The sequence below is a fragment of the Crotalus tigris genome, unplaced genomic scaffold, assembly GCF_016545835.1.
Source record: "Crotalus tigris isolate CLP2741 ecotype Arizona unplaced genomic scaffold, ASM1654583v1 scf7180000018485.2372832, whole genome shotgun sequence".
Lineage (NCBI taxonomy): Eukaryota > Metazoa > Chordata > Lepidosauria > Squamata > Viperidae > Crotalus > Crotalus tigris.
In genome coordinates, this window is record NW_024097033.1 from 108,277 (window position 1) to 131,189 (window position 22,913).

A 22,913-nucleotide genomic window follows, 5' to 3' on the forward strand; every position below is an offset into this window, starting at 1 on the left:
TTTTATTATTATTTTACTTTCTTATATTTCTTTTCTTCTTTCTTTCTCTTTATTCTTCTTTTTTTTAAGTATTTTCTTTTTTTTCTTTAATATTTATGTCTTTTATATATATATATATATATATATTATTGTTAATTATTCTATTAGTAGTTTAAGTAACGTATTTAGACTTATCTATGGTTTATATTTTTTTTTAAGAATTCAAAAAAATTTAATTAAGCCTATATTCAGCTCTGGGAAAGTTGAGGGAGGGAGTGGGAGGGTTGGGGTGGGTTGGGGAGGGTTGTTTTTTCTTATTTTGTAAAATTTTAAAAATTTTCAATAAAAAATAAATAAATAAAAGACATAAGTAAACTTCACTTTGCATTAGCATTTCAAAAGAAAAGAGTAATAGCTCTATACATTAAAGAAATGATGAACCCCAAACAAATCTATGTGGATGAAGAGGGGAGAATATTAATGGTGGAAATAATTATGGATCAAAACAGATATTGATGCTAGCAATATATGCACCAAATGATAAACAAGAATAATTTTACCAAAATCTATATAAAAATATTAGATTTAAACTATCAAAATCTTTGTATAATGGGAGACTTTAATGCAATAACAGATGGAACTTTGGACTACAAAAGCGCCAAACAAGGGAGAAAAGGAAGGAATATATTACCTAAAGCGTTTTTGAAAATGACAGAGCTCTGTACCCAAGATATATGGAGAGAAAAAAATCCAAATAAATTACAATATACATTTTACTCAAATAGACATAAATCATGGCCTAGAATTGATATGATATGGACATCTTTGGAACTTAATACAATGATACAAGAAATTAGATAGATACAAGAGATAGAAACTAATGTTTGGGCAGATCATAATCCAATAAAGATGACTTGGAGAGGAACTAAGAAAAAATTAAGATGGTCCTTGAATAAATCTATATTGAAAGAAAAAGAATTTTTACAAGTAGCAACAAAGGAAATGGATTTTTTCTTCAAAATAAACAAGAAAGAAGAAACATCACTTCAAAATGTGTGGGATACGGCTAAAGCATATTTAAGAGGGTTGGCTATAACTTATATCGCTAAAAAGAATAAAAAAAGAAACAACATTTAAAGTTGAAGTAAGAATTCAGAAAGTTAGAATCAGAATTACAAATAAATCCACAGAAGAAAATACCGTATATTCCGGCGTATAAGATGACTTTTGAGAGCGTTGAAACAGCCTCCAAACTCGGGGGTTGTCTTATACGCCGAGTCATCTTATACGCCGGAAATAAGGTAGTTTCTGGTGTATAAGACGACTTTCTAGGCATGCGACTCGGCATTGATCGTCTTATACGCCAGAAATAACGTAGTTTCCGGCATATAAGACAACTTTCTAGGCATGCGACTCGGTGTCGATCGTCTTATACGCCGGAAATACCGGTAGTTTCCAGTGTATAAGATGACTTTCTAGGCATGCGACTCGGCGTCGATCGTCTTGCGACTCGGCATCAATCGTCTTGCGACCCGGCGTCGAACTTGGGCATCATCTTATACACCGGGTCACCCTATATGCCGGAATATGCGGTACTTAAGAAACAAATGGAGATAATAAAACATAAAATAAATTTAGCTGAGATGGAAATAATGGCTCAACAGATTAAAAGGGCCAAACAGAACAATTTTGAAAATGCCAACAAGCCGGGGATATGGTTAGCATATACACTGAAAAAAGTAAAAGAGAAAAAATTGATAAATAAGCTGCAAGATCCAAAAGGTGAATTACAGTTTCAAAATGATGCAATTAAAAAAATTATTAAAGATCATTATGAGATACTTTATAAGGCAGAGGAAATCCCAAAAGAAAAAATACAGCCATACTTCAAAAAAGCAGACTTACCAAAACTTCCAGAGAATATTTGAAACATAATAAATGGAAAAATATCAATGATGGAGATTATGGAGGCTATAAAAAGGCAAAAAAAGGATAAGACTCCTGCGGAGTTTTATAAATCACTACAAGATGTATTAAGTCCTATCCTGAAAAAACTGTGTAATGAAATTCTCCTGGAGGCTAACATACCAAATACATGGACTGAAACCAACATTACTTTAATACCCAAAAGAAGATTCTGATTTAACGCAAATAAAAAAATATAGACCAATATCACTATTGAATGTAGATTACAAAATCTTCACCTCAATAAAAGCAGAAAGACTAAAGAAATTTTTGATTGAATTTATACATATAGACCAAAATGGTTTCCTACCTAAAAGACAGATAAAAAATAATTTAAGAATGATTCTTGATGTGTTAAGAGTACTATGAAATTCATTCAGGGAAACAGATGGCTTTAATATTCCTTGATGCATAGAAAGTGTTTGACAATGTAAACTGGCAATTTATGTTTCAGCAATTTTCAGAAATGGACTTTGGAGAAAACTTTATACATGTAATCAAAACAATTTATTGTAAACAAACAGCCAAAATAATTGTAAATGGAGATCTTACAGAAAACTTCAATATTAAAAAGGGCACAAGAAAGGTATGCCCATCATCTCCATTACTATTTATACTAACATTGGAAGTACTGAATAGGAACATTAGACAAGATATAGAAATTAAAGGACTGGAGATAAAAGATGAAAAATATAAATTACAAGCATTTGTAGATGATTTGGTTTTCATATTGGAAGACCCATTGGAAACAAGCACTAAACTTCTGGAAAAATAGAAAAATTCAGAGAAGTGGCAGGGTTGACAATAAACAGAGAAAAGACTAAAGTGCTAACAGAAAAACAAAAATCAACTAACAAAAAAACAAATCTTCAAATAGTTAAAAAAGTTAAATATTTGGGAATTTATCTAACAGCAAGATGTGTAACAATAAAACAGTGGTTCTCAACGGCGACCCCGATCATAAGGATGCGCCGCGCATGAAGATTGGCAAAAGTTATGGGAAATAAATATTAAATTAACTAAAGCAGTGGCATATAAAGAAAACTTATATAAAACGTTTTACAGATGGCATATGACACCAGTGAAATTAGCAAAAATGTTTAAAAATAGTTCAAACAACTGGAAATGCAAACAAAGACTAGGTACTTATTATCATATCTGGTGGGCATGCCCGAAAGCAAAAAGATTTTGGGTTAAAATACATTTATGGTTGGAGAAAATGACTAAAAAACAAATAGACTTTAAACCAGAATTATTTTTGTTAGGAATAATAGGAGCTAATTATGAGAAAGATTGCAGATATTTAATACTACATGTACTAACAGCAGCATTGTATTTGCCCAACATTGGAAAAATAAAAATTTACCAGCTGAAGAAGTACTAATTAAGAAAATTCTAGAGTGTGCAGAAATGGGTAGATTGACTTTAAAGATAAAAGAGAAAGAAGACTCAGTGTATTTTAGAACATGGGATAATTTCTATCAATGGCTAGAAAAACGAGTTAGAGAGAAAGGAATGTGATATGTAATATTGAATATATATTAGCAAGAAGAAGGGTATCATATTGTTTATGATAATTAACTATTATATATTATTGTTTGTTAAACACATGAACCCAGACATTATGCTGTTTGCTAAATATTGAGAATGTTACTTGGAAAAACCCCAACCTCAACCCTAATCCTAACCCAAATCCCAACCCCGATCCCGACCCCACCTTATTCCTAACCCTATAAAAATTAATAAAATCTATACAAAAACATATGTTTTTACAATGTCCTATACTTACTAAATTTGGGGAGAAAGTGTTGGATTATATAAATATGATTGTGCGACAAAAGCTAAAAAGCTCAGAGGATACTATTCTCTTGGTCTACATACCTAATACATGGAATTTGACAATCAGGGAATATAAATGAGTTCTTCAGGCCCTTATTATGGCCCAAAGACTGATATTACAGCATTGGAAAGAAAAATATATGGCCCATTTCTCTTATTGATTGAAGACCTGATTGTATATGCCACCTGTTAGCAGGCTGCCTAGACATATACTATGTATCAACAAGTATAATGAAATATGGGACTGATTTGTACAAAATATAGTAGATTAAAAAAGATAGTTGTATAAATGTATCATTGTTGGATGAGGAGAGCACATCTTTCTCTTCCTGGCCACTTTTTACAGGGGAACAATTAAGAGTGTTTTAACAAACTGCATCACTGTTTGGTTTGGTGGTAGCAGAATCTCAGATAGAAGGTCCATATAGTGAGTGGTAAAGATAGTTGAGAAGATTATAGGAAACTCGCTTCCCATTATTCAGGATACTGCTTACAAGTGCTATGTGCTTAGAGCTCAAAGCATTGTTAGAGACCCCCACCCACCCACTTCACGGTCTGTTTCTGTTACTCCCCCCTGGGAGAAGGTTTCAAAGTATTTCTAGCAGGACTACTGGATTCTTATGCCATCTGTCTTGTAAATTCACAGGATTCTTTTTTCTCGCCATGTATATGTATACATCCGAACTATACTGTGTTGTTTCTCTGTGTCATATATGTGTATGTGGGCATGTGCATATTTTTTGTCATGTTTATGTAGCATATATTGGATGTGGTTATCTTTCTAAAGCTGAATGCAATGAAATTTCATTTTAATGTGTGTTGATTAGTGTATGTTTAAAGTGACAATGAAGCTATTCTACTCTACTCTATTCTGAAATATATCCTGAATAAAATCTGCATTAGACAAATATATAGAGAGAATTCTAACAGCTTATTATTATGACATATTATTTGTTGTATTTTTCATTTTTGTTACAGCACTTTTTATATGTTCTTTTTTCCTTCTCATTGACAAAGTATCACTATTGGTTTTGTGGTTTTCGTTATTAATTAAAAAGCAGTAAAATACATATTTTAAAAGGTTGCGTGTTTAGTGAGAAGACTTTTCTGATGACCCATTGTCTAATTTTGTGATATTCAACTATTTTCCCAACTCCCTTTATACTACTCCTCCAGCTAAAATGGAAGCTGTTATAATCAGCTCTTCCAGTAACCTTTGGACTAGGAAGGTTGGGGGGGGGGGAGCAGCTGGGATGATGTTTGGTCAAGCCCTTGGGGGGAAGGATACCTTTGCTAATCTATGTTTTATAGATTATTGCAAGTTGCCTATAGAGTCCCTATGTGAGATAGGCAGTCATATATGTCCTTTAAGTAAATAAATACATTCATCAAATTCACAAGTGGCTTCTCATTAGTATCACTGATCATTCACAGATTTATATAGCGTCCATTATTTACTTATCTTGTTGATACTTTTAGTTTTGTTGCTGTCACTTACCTACGGTCCTCAGATTTAGGGATAGGGTTGGTGCAGCGTTGGCTATTGTACTTCGCCACATATTCACATTGCTTGAAAGGGGCGGTCTTATCCTCCAGAACATGCCTGATACAGAAGGCGTAGCCATTTAGTCGCCTCTGCTTACACAGTTTGGGGCTGTAGGAGCACAATGGCTTATTATCAACCTCAGAAAAGTGTATATGTTTGCCTTCATACATCACGTGACTCTTTTTCTTGTGAACATCAGCTGAAAGAAAACACCAACAAAAAAGTTAAAATGTAAAAGGAGAAGCTACTGATACATATTGAAATTAATTTATATCAGGCATGTCAAACTCGCAACATCACATGACATCAGGTGATGTATCGTGACTTCTTCCCCCATTGCCGGCAATGGGGTGGGCGCGGTTTCAGTATGATGCATCCGACCCGCGGGCTGGCAGTTTGACATGCCTGATCTATATGAACACCAGGACTTACCTAATTTTAAATCTTCTGTACCATATTAACATTAGCAGAGAGCCCCAGAGATGCCACTATCTTGGAATGATGATGAGTCAAGATGAAATAAATTGTCTAAGGAAAAAAACCACAGGAAAAATATATCAAAGAATACATTTGAGAAAGCTAGACTGCTTATGGCATAAAACCAAATTGTACGCAGATGCAGATATCTTGATACATGCCCAATGTTTTGGGCTCTAATCCCCAAGACCCAACTAGCTTGGCCAATAATCAGAGAATAATTATCTAAATCTTTACATGCAAAAATATATTGCAGATATCATGAAAGACAGCTTGTTCCACTGAATTCCTCCATTTAATTATGGGAAAATGTGTTTGGGTCCTTAGTTCCATCTGCACCACAACTTTCAGATTCCTTGAACTTCAGCCCTTTAATCACAGATCCGCAACTTAAAGATTGCACTATATGCAAATTAGTATACAGTATATCAACTTCCAGAAATGTTTTTTTAAATAATTACTACTTTCATTGGATAATAAATGGAACAAGGAACAATGACAACTCTTTCTTTAAACACCTCTTCTTAGTTCTAAATTATTTTCATTTCCTGTATTAGGGATCAATATACTGTATGTTTTTCTGTTTGAAATCAAGTATAAAATACTTACTAGTGAATTTTGAAACACAGCTATACTTAGTAGTGAATTTTGAAACACAGGACAAAGGTGTATACATTAATCATATATTTTACATCTAAAAAGTTTGATTTAAAAAGAAAAATGTGCAGCTAGTTTTTGAATAATTATTCATGTTACTTGCTCTTGGGCTGCCTGCACTAACAAGTGTTCTGCACAATTTTATTTGGAAGTTTTTTGATTTCCCAGTTTTAAAGCTGTGCAGGTTTAAAATGTTTGCTAATAAGCATATTTGCTTAGCACTTTAAACCAGGACCTTTGATTTATGAAACAATAATGTCAATAAGCATGTGTTAGTATATATTATTCATTTGTTCATCTGAGCAGATAAACAAACCAGACATGGATAATTTGAGGAGATGAATACTGTACCCACATTCAAGATTATGATTTATTGTGCTTAAAAGAACTGGCATCCACAAGCCAAGAAACTCTAGTTTAAACCTAGAATACTATTCTGGTTTGAGTACCATAAAGCATATCTTTTGGTTCAAATATCAAATTAAACTACCTATGCATAACTTGTTTACACAAGGAAAAAATCTAGGAGAAACAAAAGGAAAACTGTATTGTTAAAAAAAACAGGACCCTTTGCTTACAATATTTAAACAGCATTAGAAGCATTATCTACCTCTATCTTTTTGAGGTACTGACTGTTGATCAGAAAGTCATTAGTATGGAACAACTGCATATCATATTATATCATGCTGCTCCTTCACTATTATCCCACCAACACTTTGTAAATGTGTATCTGCAAAACTAATTGTAGGTAATAGAAATATCTACAGGATTTCAATGGATTCTGAGTTGACAAAGCTACTTCAAACAAATCTGCAAGAATCTTTCTTTAAAGGTTTTCTTCAAAGTGGGACAAGGCTTTATATACCTCTATTACTAAATTCCAATTTTCCAGAAAAGCAAGGATAGGGAAAGGAAGAGGAACTCAACTGAGCAAATGACTATTTTAAAATTAAAGTGATCAATTTGTCACCAAATCTCTAGTTTATACATTTTTTTAAAGGGTCAGATTCCCAATGAAAATGTTGGAAACTATCTTGGGAGTGTGGAGAAACATCATCATCATCATTATTAATAATAATAATATCAATATTATTAATCTGGACAGTCAGCCAGATGTTCAGACTGGGTTTGGCATTTTTGTCTACCTATCGAGTCCTTACCAAGGACCTGGGATAGGTAGATGTGGATGTTTGATGGTATTAAAGATACTGTTGCAGGATGGAAGCAGTTCCTAGTAAAGCCGCCTTTTGCAATTGACTAATGGTGAATTTGTCAATGCCAATGGTGTTCAAGTGGTGCTCCAGTTGTTTTGGGATTGCACCCAAGGTGCCTATTACTATTGGTACGTCTCTGGCTTGCCTTTGCCAGAGTCGTTCTATTTCTATTTGTAGGTCTTCGTATTTTGTTATCTTCTCCAGTTCTTTTTCTTCTATTCTGCTGTTTCCAGGCATTACCATGTCCACTATCCAAACTTTTTTGTCTTTCTTATCGACAATTGTTAAGTCTGGGGTGTTATGTGGCAGGTGCCTGTCTGTTTGAATTCTAAAGTCCCAGAGCAATTTAACATTTTCATTTTCTATGATTTTCTCTATTTTATGATCCCATCAGTTCTTGCTTGCAGGCAAATTATTTTTCTTGTGGGTCTTCCAATGCACCATTGTTGCTATTTTGTCATGCTACTGCTTGTAGTCAGTCTGTGTGATCTTTTTGCAGCAGTTTACCAGGAGGTCCACAGTTTCTTCAGCTTCTTTGCACAGGCGGCACTTACTTTCAGTTGCTGTCTTCTCAATTCTGACTTTGTATGCATTTGTCCTTAAGGCTTAATTAGTCCCTCGGTCTCTTTCTTCAACTTTCCTTCTCTTAGCCATTGTCAGGTCTTGTTATTATCTGCTTTCCCAGCTATTCTTTTTATATACTGGCCATGTAGTGCTTTGTCTTCCCATGCCTCCATTCTGTTCTTCATTTGGTCTTTCTTGTAGACCAGTTTGGTCTCTCCAGTAGCCAGTAAGTCTTCCTGATATACTAACTTCAGTGTATCTTCATTGTCCTTCAGATATTCTTCCAAAGCCATTTTTTCTTCTTCAACCATCTGATGTACTTGCAACATTCCACCTATTTGCTTTGGTAGATAGAGTCTGTCAATGTCACTGCGTGGATAAAGGGCATGATTCATTCTCATTATTTTTCTGGTCTTCCTATCCATTGCTTTTAGTTCTGCTTGAGTCCAGTCAACTATTCCACCTGTATATCTAATGACTGGAATTGCCCAGGTGTTGATTGTCTTCATCGGTATTTCCTCCATTGAGTTTGGACTTTAAGATCTTTTTCATTCTCTTGATGTATTCACCTCTAATGTTTTTTCTTGACTTCAGTGTGCTTGATGTTGTCAGCTCGAAGGATACCCAAGTATTTGTAATAATCATCTTAATGTTATTTTCATGGGGCATCTTTATTCCTTCAGTTTTCACTGTTTTTTCTTGTTTGATAGTGAGTATGGCACATTTGTCCAAGCCAAACTCCATTGCAATATCTTGGCTATATATACGGACAGTATTGAGCAGCAATTCTATTTCAGATGATGTTTTTCCATACAGCTTCAGATTGTCCATGTAAAGGATGTTCTTGATATTTGATAGCCATGTCCTGAGTTATTCAGTACTGTTGACAGAGGAAATAACAGTGGTGATAGTGAATCACCTTGAAATATTCCTCTCTTGATGATGATGATGATGATTTCATCACACAATGAACCAGATGTTCAGACCAAATTTGACATTTTTATCTACCTATTGAGTCTTTTCCAAGGGATAGGGATAGGCAGATCTGGATGTTGCATGGTGTTTGTTGTTATCTTTAGCTATTTCAGCCCCTTATTCCAACTTTACACTAAATCTTTCTTGTGTATATTCTTCATTCATAGTGGAATAATTTTTAGTAAGATTTTCTTTAGCTAATTCTCCAATCTTATTTTTAAATTAAATAAATTCCAAATCTTTCATTTCTTTTATTCCTTTCCAATCCTACTTCCATTCCAATTCCGTCTACTAACATGCACATTTATTTATCTTTGTAGTTTTTCTAGTAGTTCATGTTATATCCTATATGGAATCCAAAGACTGAGTCAGAGTTAATGCTGTAACTGCTTATGCCCAGTTAAGTCCCACACCCATATTATATCCTCAGGGGGAACTATTACATTCGCATAGCTCTGAGGGTTGTTTTGCAAGAAGAGGGAGCAATTGGGCTAGTATGGCTGCTTGGTGATACTGGTCTTAGTGATGCAAGAAAGAAAGGAGAGAAACAACCCTGTTCTTCTGATGTGATGAAGTCATGGATAACAGAAGAGGGATTTATTTCACATTGCTACAATTCCCTGGGGAAATTAGCAACAATCTTTTTATAGTGAGCATTGTGAAGATAGGAATAAAGACATCAGTGTTATTTAGCACTTTCTTCCTGGCTTACTTTCTTATTGGTGAAGAGATTTCTCTAAATTCTGAAAACTATTTGGGATTGGCAGAGAAGAGGCAGAATGTTGAACAAAATCTTTTTATGGGGACAGCAGATCCCAGCCCAAGTTGTCTCTTGAGACAGCAAAACAAATAAAACCTTCAACAGGGAGAACCAAGAACATTGCATAAGTGAGAAGGTACCTCCAGTTTGTTCTAATATGGAGAAAGAAAGCAAAACTGGTATAAGTATAGATTAGAATATGAGAAATTCCCCAAGCCTCTTACGCATAAGCAGCAGAGGCTTGGGCAGACCCTTATACAGGACATGAGTTGTAAGAGTAGGAGTGTAAACATGAGGCTCCAAGACAATGCTTTCCAACATCACCCTTTATTATTTAATGATGAGATTCTAGGTGACAAAAATCAGCCTTTTACTCAGATGCTCTCAGAAAGTTGTCCTGCGTTGCCATTTTACAACATCTTCAGCAGGTCTGCGTGCAGAGAGAGTGGAGTTTTTAGGAGAGTTGATAAACAAAGAGGTAATATATTCTCTCAATATACTGTACTGCCAAGATGCCTTTTGGACTTTGCTACTGCATTAACTGGTGCAGGGTCTCCCCAAGAGCATGAAGCCAGCCCATAACCAAGGATATCAGGGCTGAGCAAGAATTGCTGGACACATTCACCTTGATCCCAACAGTCAGTTTTTAAAATTGTTAAAGCTCCTTTTTTCTAGAGAAAAAAAAAAAAGATTTGGGAAGCTAAAGCAGTTGCACACCAAGGAATGTAGAATCCTTTAATTTTTTACCTTAGAAGCAGGTAATTAAAAAGTAAATATTGAACAGAAAGAAAACCACAAATATTCCACTAATTAAAAAAAAAACTTATTCTGGGATTTTTGGCATATACACACACAAACACACACACAATAAACTAAAAAACAAATGATGAGAATCATATCTTTTCTATTTAATCTCATTTTCTGATACCAAAGTATAACTAGAAATTTCTTGCTTCAAGGAGCTCAGTTTCTTGCCTTTTTAAATACTGTACATTTCTCCGAGTGTCAGTTCTGTCCATTTTTATTACTTTGACTTTATTTTTAAATTTCAATTTCTTCTACATTGACAAGTTATGAGTGAAATCTTTCTTCAGCTGTTCCTTCATTAAAGCACAGAAACAATACCTGTAAACACTAAGCACTGTGTTATTTGTTTATTTGTTTATTTATTTACTTATTCAATTTATACAGTCACCCATCTCACCTAAGTGACTCTTTTCCATTGGTACTGACAATTGTGCCCATCTGGTAAGAAACACGTCTGCCTTATTTCAATTAGCCACCTGTCCACTAACAACAACTGCAAAAATAATACTTGTTCAATAGGTGCAAGCTTTTTTACTACAGTTTAGACCAGGGATAGGCAACCTTGGCTCTTTTATGACTCGTGGATGGCTCAGGAATTCTGGGAGTTGAATGAACAATAGATAAAAGGTTAAGAGGCTCCAAACTCCTGCTCTCATTTCCTAACTCTTACAAAGACACTTCCCCACCCCTCTCATATTTCCCCCATTGTTCATACGGCTACAGTGTGATTTTGAGAGATGTAAATCCTTCCTTTCTGCACAAAATCCTAAGACTGCAAACTTCTCTCATTTGGAATGGGTTGAGCATGTCTGCTGTTTACACAGACATTACACATCAAAAATTAGTAATACAATGGGAATTCATGATTCTTTAGTTTTATCATTCTCATTTATAATTATTCCATTTATACAATCACCTCTATATCAATACGAATTTGGCACAGGCTATCCAACAAGTACATTTAGAAATACTATCTAGTTCTGTCTAAGAATTGCATTGTAAAGGACATAAAAGAAAAAAGGAGACTTTTTTCAGATCTGTTCTGAATGAAAATATTCTCAGAAGGATCCAGTGTACTACAAATGTCTTCCTATTCTATTGAAAGCAGCCTGTTGATTTCAAAATGTATCATTTACTATCTCTTGAAATACATATATTTCAAAATAATACATATAACACAATATATGAAACATAGTATACTCTCATTTTCTGACCCATATGGAAGGTTACAATTCTTATACTGAAAACTGTTACAAAATTATCTTCTATCAGCTGTTTTTAAAATGCTCACAACTCTAACAGAATCTTTATAATACAAATAAACAAGAGGTGATCCTTTTGAAAAATAATTATTTTTAGAGGTTATCCTTGCTATAAATCAGAGCCTTTTTTAACTGTGGCTTACACTTTTTAAAAAAATAAGAATACATTAAACTTTATTTTTAGGCCTCCAAAGACCAGCTGTGACACAACACTTGTTACAAGTGAGCAACTTTTCAGAATTTAGGGCAGGGGTCTTCAAACCTGGCCCTTTTGTGACTTGTGGACTTCAACTCCCAGAATTCTTCAGCCAGTCGAATTCTGGGACAAGTCATAAAAGGGCCAGATTTGAAGACCCCTGATTTAGGGAAAGTTAAAGGAAGTGTATGGCTGTGGTGCTTTAAAACAGGGCTTTTCAACCTTTTCACCCATTGTACCACTTTTAGGATATGGCAACATCCAAGTACCACCAGTCGCCTAGCAAGGTGTCAAAAACTTGATGACCAAAAAAAAAAAAAAAAAGGAAAAAAGTGATAAAGTACAGGTAGTCCTCGACTTACAACAGTTTGCTTAGTGACTGTTTGAAGTTACAATGGCACTGAAAAAAGTGCCCCCCAAGGCACAGCCGAGCAAGACACCTGCCTGCCCGCCCGGAGGCACTCTTCCTCCTGTCCGAGGTTTTCATTGTTGTCAGTATTTCTGTTGAGGATTGGGAGTAGGGGTGGGGTGGGGGGATGTTTGGTTTTTATTTCCCCCATCTGCTGGATGGTTGCAGCAGGTTTTGGTCACTTCACATGACCCTGGGACATTGTGACCGTCATAAATATGAATCAGTTGCCAAGCATCTGAATGTAAATCATAAGACCCTGGAGATGCTGCAACATTCCAGCTGATCGGCACTTCTTCTGGGCTCTGCAGAAGCGCCAGGATCAGCGCTGAGCTCTAGCTGGAGCCTGGCGCTGATCCTGGTGCTTCCATTGAGCCCTGACAGTCCCGAAGAAGTGCTGATCCTGGTGCTTCCCCTGAGCCCTGACAGCCCTGCAGCTCCAGCCATCTCTCGCTCAGGCTTGTGCGATGCTGCCACCGATTCAGCTCATTCCCCTCCCCTGCTACCACTTTTCTAGGATGGTCGCGTACCACCTGCCAGGTGTCAATGTACCACAGGTGGTACCTGTATCACTGGTTGAAAAGCCCTGCTTTAAAAAATAGCAAAAAATGTGTCTCTGAAGAATTCAGGTTTTGTGGGGGTTACAAAATAGCAACTGGGGTCTGATTTTGGTCTGAGTCTGCAGGCTGCCCACCCCTAGTACAAATCTATGAAGCATGCCATTATTTTTGCTTTAATGTTGCAATATTCTTTGTGCGGTTGTTATTAATATTACTTTTTTTGCTATTTTTAACTTTCTGTTTCTGCATTAGCTATTTCAAGCTGCTCAGAATCTTCAGAAATGGAATGGCACATAAACAAACAAGCTTTAGTGTGCAGAGACTACCCAGAAATTCAGAATCAGCCTGAGCCCAAGTACTGTAACTCCAAAAATAGGCTGAGAAGGATCAGTGCCTACATCCAGAGGAAGATTCAGAAGAATAGACGTTTAATCTCTCATTCTTTAGCAGAGGAAAATTTCAGTGGTTATACATTTTTGTCCCTTGTTAAGGGGGGAGGACACACTGGAATAAAATTTCCAAACAGTTGTAAGAAAAAATGGAGAATTTACATAATTTGGTACATACATAGATATTTGAGTGATATTCTAAAATAAGTTTAATAAGTAGCCTGAAAGTGTAAACACCAAGCTTTGATTTATTTTGGTGAAGCTGCCCTGGTATCTGAAGCACCACAAAACTCCAGAAAAAGAAAAAACTAAGACCAGAGCCTTGTTAAGCTGAGAGCTTGATAGGATCTCAGGACGTTGCTTTGAATTACCCCATCCTGCCTCTGAATCTGGGATGTGGTTAAATCTATTACTTGCCACCTTTACAAATATCAATCTTTCTAGGGCATTTATTTGAATATAACACAACAGTAGTACAACTGTCAGGGTGACAGGTCACATGTAATTAATTGGATTGCTTATAAGCTAACAAATTGAGATATAGTAAAATCCAGTCCAGTTTCCCACTGGAAAGACAATGCTTCCGGCAGTACTGTAGAAAAAAAAGGGGCAATTCTCCATAACCATGCACCTACATTCCCCAATTCAGTTCTGAATAGCTGGGGAACATTCCAATTTTTTTTTTTTTTTTAGGAAATGTGGAGAATACAAGAAGTAAGTAAATGTTCTACTAATGTTAGATTTTATCATATGACAACAAATGCTACAATAAGTTTCTGGCAGCTTGATTCTAACCATATTTATTAAGAAGCAAGTTTCACTGAAATCAATAATCCTGTCTAATAAATAAATATGCATAGGATGGCAACCAGACATTTTACATTAATAAAGTTACAGTACTAAAAGTCTTATTATACATTGCATCACAAAGATTAATATTAAAATCACATAGTATCAACGATACTATTAATTTAATGAAGATTTTATCGTATCATTACCATGTACTTCTACATAACAGTTATAATGTTAATCTCCCATATAAAAGTTTTCTTTGTATAATCTATAACAGGGGTATCAAACTTGCCGCGTCACGTGATGCGTCACGACATATCACAACTATTTTTGCATTGCCAGAGCTGGGTGGATGCGGCCTTTGCATGATGGAACTGGCTCATGGACCGGCACTTTGACATCCTTGATTTATAACAAGAGATCATGCACATGAATTGGAAATTGCTTTTCCTTAGTTTTTGGACTCACAGGAGAAGAGCTTCAAAAACATCTACTGAAGACTAAAGACAATACCATCATTAAAACTGTCTTCTGCATAGACACTAGATCAGTTATAAATTGATTTTATATGAACATTCACAACAACCATGTAAGTTTACTCAGAAGGATGTTTAATGTGGTTCACTCCCAGCCTTGGATGTGCAGCTAGAATAGGTTCCACTGAAACTTGTACAAATTATTTTCACATGAATTTAGGATCAGAATGAAAATGACTCATATTGTCTTTGCTCTTAATATTAACTCCCACATATCAGAAAGAAGTTAATTTAGTCCAGGCAAGATTTATTTTTTCGTTATCGTCTGTAATTGTATATTTGAACATTGCAGGGTATTAAAAAATAAAATACAGAATCTAGATTGCCACAATTCCATATTTCTAAAAACGATACTTTTAGTACCAAAATAGTACCAGACCCCACCCACGTAATGAAGTATATGCTAGATTTTTATCTGTGTTATCAAAATTATGTTTTATCAATGAAACATATTACTTCTTCTAAAATAGTCCTATTAATGAAAAAAGCACTTAGTCCTAAAATTCTTGTACTGCAATTTTAATGCATGGATTTCTATGCTTTAGGAGAATAATTATCTACCAATTCAGAATACCCCCACCCTTCATCCACATATGCTTGTGCAGGACCAGTCTCAATCATGAAATAAATGCATTATTATTTCTGAGCCATGAAGTTCTTATTATGAGTGGATTTTTTATAAAATTCTTCTCCTGATACAGGCAGATATTGAAGGTAACAGGCTAAATAAAAGCACCTACATGGGAAATGAAAGTGTTCACAACTGATCTTAATTCTCTTGCAATCAAATGGGCTAGCAGAGCAATATTACAGAAAACTCAATTTAAGAAAAGAAATCTTGTCATTAGGTACCTAGGTTTTAGTTAATGAACTTTACTTAACAGTTTTGTACTAGGACAGAGTCCTGACAATGCTACTAGGATTATATTTAGCATTGTTACTTGGTTGCCTTGTTTCAAGGAACTGCTCAATTGCAATTACATGATTTGTTAAATCTGGGTTACATTCTGAGCATTTTCAGTTTTGTGAACCCAAAAAATTCATCTAAATATGACTCTAAATACCTCTCCATGCAGATCACTTGTACATCTGCATGATTACATACCATTCTCACGACTGAGCAGCAGAGCAAATTAATTCTTGGCTCTGATGCCAATCCTGTCGTGCAATTGTGGTGCTGAAGCCTAGTAGTAGGGAAGACCTTTTGCTTCATCTATACTCTGTACTGAGCTATTCCCCTCTGCCATCTCCCTATGCCACCTTATGAGCCTCACCTTATGAGCCTTATTCCAACTGACCTTTAGGTGGTCTGATAAATTAGTTAAAATGCAGCAAAAACTGAAGATGGGGTTAAGGTGCTAGTTGAAGCCAATTTTTGCATTCCCCTAATTGATCAGCTATATGCATAGGTTCAGGTTCTACATTTAGACAAGAAAAAACAGATGCACAGGTAGAGTATAGGGAGTACCTTGCTCAATAGTAATAACTGTGAGAGGGATCTCGGAGTCCCAATGGACAATCACTTAAATATGAGCCAGCAGTGTGCTGCAGCTGCCAAAAAAGCCAACACAGTGCTAGGCTGCATTAACAGAGGGATAGAATCAAGATCACGTGAAGTGTTAATACCACTTTACAATGCCTTAGTAAGGCCACACTTGGAATACTGCATTCAGTTTTGGTCACCACGATGTAAAAAAAGATGTTGAGACTCTACAGAGAAGAGCAACAAAGATGATTAGGGGACTGGAGGCTAAAACATATAAAGAAAAATTGCTGGAATTGGGTATGTCTAGTTTAATGAAGAGAAGGGCGAGGGGGGACATGATAGCAGTGTTCCAATATCTCAAGGGCTGCCACAAAGAAGAGGGAGTCAAGCTATTCTCCAAAGCGCCTGAAGGCAGGACAAGAAGCAGCAGATGGAAACTAACCAAGGAGAGAAGCAACCTAGAACTAAGGAGACATTTCCTGACAGAACAATTAACCAGTGGAACAATCTGCCTCCAGAAGCTGTGACTGCTCCAACAGTGGACATTTTTAAGAAGAAACTAGATAGCCATTTGTCTGAAATAGGGTTTCCTGCCTGAGCAGGGGATTGGACTAGAATACTGTCAAGGTGCCTTCCAACTCGATTATTATTATTGTTGTTGTTGTTGTTGATTCTGAGGGTCAGAGGAATAAACCAGTTGCTTTATTCAGTGCATTTTCTTTTATTTGAAAAAAATTATAAGTACATTTTAACATGCACTAGAAAGTAGAAATGGGGAAAACTGATAATACATACAATTGTTATTCTATAATAAAACTAAATATTGCAATATTTAAGCTTAAGTAATGGAACAGTGAGAAAAACTGTTAAGTCCTTGGACCAGAAATCATTTCTAAAAAGAACATGTCAGTCATCATAAATGACCAAAAACGGTGACAAAATAAGACTTCTTGTCAGTTAAAAGTGTTGCTTTAAATATACTTAATTTTAGGAAAGTATAGATTAGATCTTGACTTCAGCTCACATTTCTGCAGTTCAAAAATTTTTAATAAAATCCTCTCATGAAATAGGCTCAAAAGATCTAAGCTACATTTTAAGGTGTGACAAAATTGCTGCTACTCTATTTAATAAAACAATATTTTAAATGTAGTCATCCTACGCTGAGATACAACTCTGTACTTGTTTAATAAAATAATATTTATATGAGTGCTTTGCAATTGAATTTAGATTTCTCCCACAAAAGAAATATCCTGCATTCATGCAAATCTGAATCATGCAAATTTGACCATAATAAATCAATAAACGTGTAAGCAAATAGCTTACAACAAATAGCAGATTGAAATTCAGCTCAATTTCAGAAATTGATTCATATGTGGTTTGAAAAGTTACAGTTCAAGAAACAGAAGGTCAAAGTTTTCTTGGATTGACCGAGCTGTATTAACAATCATTTGTATCTTCACCAAGAACTCATCTAAATTAGTTTAGATTAGATGGACTAATTTAAGAAACTTTTCCTAAAACTGGTCCAGAAACATGGTCATTATTTCTGTGTGGATACAGTTCTGCCTCAAGGACTGAATGTTATCTTGGACTCAACTATCTCACTCAACTATCCAGACGCAATGGCAGGTTCACTTTTGAAACTAATCTGAATGATCTTCCGTTCCAACTTTCTCTTGAGGGTTTTTTTTTTTTTTTCAAAAATCACCAGCCAAACAACTAATTCAACAATGCCTTCCACATGTCTCGTGGATGAAATTTTGGACCCAATGCTTTGGCATAACAGTTATTAGCCGACCCTCTCCGACCAGAGATAGATCATCAGCTGCCTTACAACTCATTCACAAAACTACCGTAGGTGCCTTCAATGAACACGGGACTCTGCGTGACAGTACCTACGAACGCCCGAAACGGGAAGATCGAGTAATCCTGCACAGAATCCCAGGTTAGGAAGTTGGGTGGGCAGCAGCCCTGTATACCCTCTCCCCACCCAGGCTCCAGTGCCCTAAAACAAACACTCCAAGAGTATTTCTGGAGGGATCTTGCAACAACCATGTAGCAAAATTCCCTTCCTCCCCTTTCCCAGGACCTTTAATCGGTTCGCGGGTGCCAGGGGCATTTCGAAAAGTTTCCACAAGCCTAAGTTTAATTGAGAATTAACCTTAAGACTTTCGAAAGAGAGGCGGCGGAGTGGGCTACAGGGCGTGGAGAAGGCGGAGAAGACCCCTCTCTGCAATTTAACAAGGGACGCAGAGTATTCCTACACTCGTGTTAGAATGGGGTTTATTTTAATACTCGGGAGCAAAAGGGGACGGGGATTTCGAAGAGTATCGATGGCTCCGATGCCTCAAATTAAACTTTAAAGGCCGGCGGCGGGGGCCCAAGGAGACGCGCTCCGCGAGCCACGCCGGGGCGCACCCACCCGCGGTAGAAGCAGAACGCGGGGGACGCGGCCAAAATAGTGTCCGGCGTGATATTTTATCCCAATAATATCTCCGTCGAAACCCCCTTCCTCGCCTTCTTTGCCCCGGGCTCTCCGCTGACCCCCCCTCCACCCACCCACCCGCCCGTCCGTCAACGGCCGGCTCAGGGCCTTGGCCGGCACTCCCGGGCTTAAGCGCCACCCCCGAACCCCAAAGCAACGTGGAGTCGGCAGGATTTCGACTGAACCCGTATTAATCTTGGCGATTTGGGCCCGCCGAGCGCCGGAGCGGGACCCTGCGGGGGCGGGGAACTCAAGGCCTGCCCTGGGTTGAGCAACCTCGCTCCCTCTAAGACGGCCCGACCCGGAGCCTCTTCCCCACCATTACGAGTAAGAGGCCGCCTCGCCCCCCTTTTCCTTCCGCGGCACCCCGCGGCTTCCAAAATCCCACCAGTCCCCCTCGAGGCCTAGAGCGCCCCTTCGAATCCCCGGCCTCGCGTACCCCGCTCGCCCGCCCGCCCTGCGGACACAGCGCCGCCTGCTGCTCTACGTGAGCCCGGGGATGGAGGCCGGGCCTGGCTTACCTTTCCAGCTGCTTTTTTTTCTCTCCTCTCTCCTCTCCCCCCTTTTCCCTCTGTTGGGCTGACAGACCAGAGTTTCCTCCCCAGCAGAGGGACCGGGGACTGGGCTCGGAGCTGCTTCAGTCCTGAGGAGCTGCTGCTGTTGCTGCCCCCCTGCCTCTGAGGAGAAAGATTCCTGCTTTTAGAAGAGACGAAAGCTTTGAACGGGAGCTCTTTATTATTTTAAAACTACAAAGTGCTCAGAGGGTAGGTGATTATTAAGGGGAATCCCTGAATATATTCTCCAGCAAAGAAGGCAGGGCTGTTGGGGCTGCTCAAGAAGAGAGCTGAGCAGCCTCCTACAGCACCACTACAGGCACTGAGAGGACATAACACCAGAGAGCGGCTTCTCTGCCCTCCAAAACAACAACTTTCCTACCATCTTGGAGGTAGTATAGAGAGAAAGAAGAAGGTGGAGGAAGAAGAAGAGGAAAAAGGGAGAAAAGTACAGCACGTTTTTATGAAGTGTGATGTATCAAAAATACTTTTTTAGAGAAATACAGTGCGGGGGGGTATGATTTGTGAAGCAATTTTCACTGAAGCTCAAGTGCAACTTAGAATGAAATAATTTCATTCTAAAATTTTCAAGAAGTTTTTATTCATGTATTTTAAAATAAAAACAGGGCTATGTGATTTTTCTGGGATGAAGTCGAATGTGTGAGTAAAAACTGTGAGATATAATTTTGAAAATTTGAAATCTCTCATGGAATGATTCATTTATAACAAAGCTAAAATTGATATTGGATTATTTTGACAGAACTGGATCTTTTGGCTCAAGGTAAACTAAAGGAATCAAACTTTTGGTGATGAAAATATAGTTTTTTAGAAAACCAAGGATCAAAAAATTGAAATACTTGTAAATGCAGTATACCGGTATATGTTTTTCCTAGGCTTACTGTGCTTCTAGTAGTGTAAGGGGTAAATCAAACTGATTTTAAAAAGTTTTAAGGGTTGAGTTGGACATTTAATATATTTTAGACTATTTATTGGAGTGTTAACCCTTGTGTAAATTTCTTTATTTGAACTGTGTTTTGACCGGAGTACAAAGTTGGATGTTTTTCAAAGTTGAGAAAGTTATTAAGTTTCCATTTTACAGAGAAAAAAAACTTGACCTGGTAGGAAGTTGACACTAATATATGATGAGTTTGTAAAAGATACTGTAAAGGCTAAATTGAACAAGGGAACAGAAAATTGTAATCTTATGCTGTATGAAGTACCCAGAAAATGGCTTGTTAAATTTTATATTGATTGTATAGTTAAGAATTCTATTATCTTTGTAATGTTTAACCAAATGTATGTTTTAACTTATTTTAGATCAGTCCTGAATTTATGTTTCAGAATGTCTGTTTCTTTGATCTGGGGCCCTACAATCATAATCTATTTATATTTAATTTAATTTCTGTTAATTTCTATGAACCATTGTGCATATACTATGTATGTACTTTCAGATTATACATAGCAGAGTGAATCTAGTATTAAATAATTTTCCCAATTGTTGGCAATATTATCTGCTAATCTTGGCAATACCTTCAGTTCTGAATATTTAGCAGCAGTTCTGCTAATGCTTCCTTGATAGTGTGCTATCTTTGATCTTCAGAAGGGCCTGTCTACTTCATAAGTAAATAACTTATGATTGCAGAATGGCCAGATTGAAGCTAAAATGGACCATTCTGGTTATCCTTGTATTATACATATTTGAAGTATTTTACACAAGGGAACCTAGAATCTGTAAATTTATAGATTTTTCAATTACAGTTTATTATATTCTACAGTTAACTGAACCCTTCAATGCATTATTTACACTCATCTAAAAATTGGTCAATCTTACCACGTTGGATAACCTGATGTTTTTCACCATTGTTAAGCTACTGTGGTTTAACAATGGACAAAGTAAAGGGCAATAGCTGTACTGTATAAGTGCAGGTATTGTATAGCAATAATACATACCCTGCCATCTATATCATAATCATATTTTGTCTAAAGATGCTAAAATGAGCTGATGCCTATATTGCTGATGCCTCAGTGATTACTATACAAGAGTGCAGGTTTTTCCATGTGAGCTTCCCATATGAAGCCTTCATATATTTTAATTTGGTAGAGCTAGCCTGTAGTTGAAAGGAGAGGCTCAGTTTTTGTTTAGTCAAGAAAAAGGAGAACTTATTTAGACAAAAGGGGAAATACGTTTTGCTTCAAGTCTGTTCAGATTTGAACTGGCTTTGTTCTGAGAAAATAAAACTCAAAAGTGGATTAAATTCTCAGAAAACTTTAGATTGTCTTTCTTTTACTCCAGGGTTATAAGAAAGTTAACTGCTATCAGCTGTTCACCATAACTGAAAAATTGCTCAGGAGTATTTAAATACTTCTGTAAACATTAAAACTAATCCATAAGAGCAATTGCAGAAGGGTCAAGCACAGGTTTTAGCACCTTGATTGACAAGCACACACCCAATAGTTATTGCTCTTTGCTGAGTTTGTGAGCAAAAAAAAATCATGCAGCTTCATAAATCTTGTATAGATAGCATTAACATTACAATAGCAAAGTCAAAACTATTTGCAAAATGCAGAACTATTCTCAGTTGTTAGGGTCTAGAAACCTACAATGCATTAAATGCATCTGAAAATTCAGCATCAAGACAACCCAATAGCACATATACATAAAACTCAACATATCAATCTGATCAATAATGGAATCTGTTGAAAATGTACCTCTACATTTCTTGATTTCTTTTCTTGATGAATCTTGGCAAAGAACTTTTTTGGGAGCGGGGGGGGGGGGAGAACAATTGCTTATTTAATAGTTTCAAAGAATCATACACTTCTAAGATGTTGTTTGCTCTTTAGAGAATTTCCCACATGTAAATGACATAGCATGGCTATAGCAGGGGTGTCAAACTGCCGGCCCATGGGCCAGACACATCACCAGGAAACCGTGCCCACGCCATTGCTGGCAATGGGGAAAAAGCTCCAATACGTTGCACGACCTCACGTGATGTCACATGTTTGACATGTCTGGGCTATAGGTAACAGAGCATATGGTATATGTGGATGGAGTTGACAGCAGCTATCTGTTAACCAACTTTGCATGACAGGATGGAAATAGTACAGTAATAGGATGGAGGGCTATGGAGGATAGTGCAAAATCCCACTTAATTGGATTATATAAAGAGCACATGATGGGAAGCTGTGGTGCAGCAACTAGAAGTTTTACTCTGATACATTCAAGTGATGTCACTAAAAAATCCAGTGTGCAGTTCTCTGAGCCACTATCTAACACAGGGGTCTTCAAACTTGGCCCTTTTATGACTTGTGGACTTCAACTCCCAGAATTCCTCAGCCAGGCATGCTGGCTGAGGAATTCTGGAAGTTGAAGTCCACAAGTCATAAAAGGGCCAAGTTTGAGGACCCCTGATCTAACATGTATAGCTCAGGTGGCATTAATCGTATACTCTTCCCACTAT

At 36.9% G+C, this 22,913-nt stretch overlaps 1 protein-coding gene across 1 annotated transcript in view; it reads right to left on the reverse strand.

Moving 5' to 3' along the window:
• Positions 1 to 22,194, reverse strand: part of INO80D (INO80 complex subunit D) — a 49,586-nt gene extending 27,392 nt beyond the window's left edge. The window contains exons 1-3 of the mRNA XM_039352837.1: positions 19,420 to 22,194; positions 5,762 to 5,857; positions 5,282 to 5,528 (exon numbers count right to left, since the gene is read on the reverse strand). Coding sequence (XP_039208771.1) covers positions 5,282 to 5,499 — 218 coding nt within the window. The 5' untranslated portion in view covers positions 5,500 to 5,528; positions 5,762 to 5,857; positions 19,420 to 22,194. The remainder of the gene's footprint in view (positions 1 to 5,281; positions 5,529 to 5,761; positions 5,858 to 19,419) is intronic.
• Positions 22,195 to 22,913: the final 719 nt, after the last annotated feature.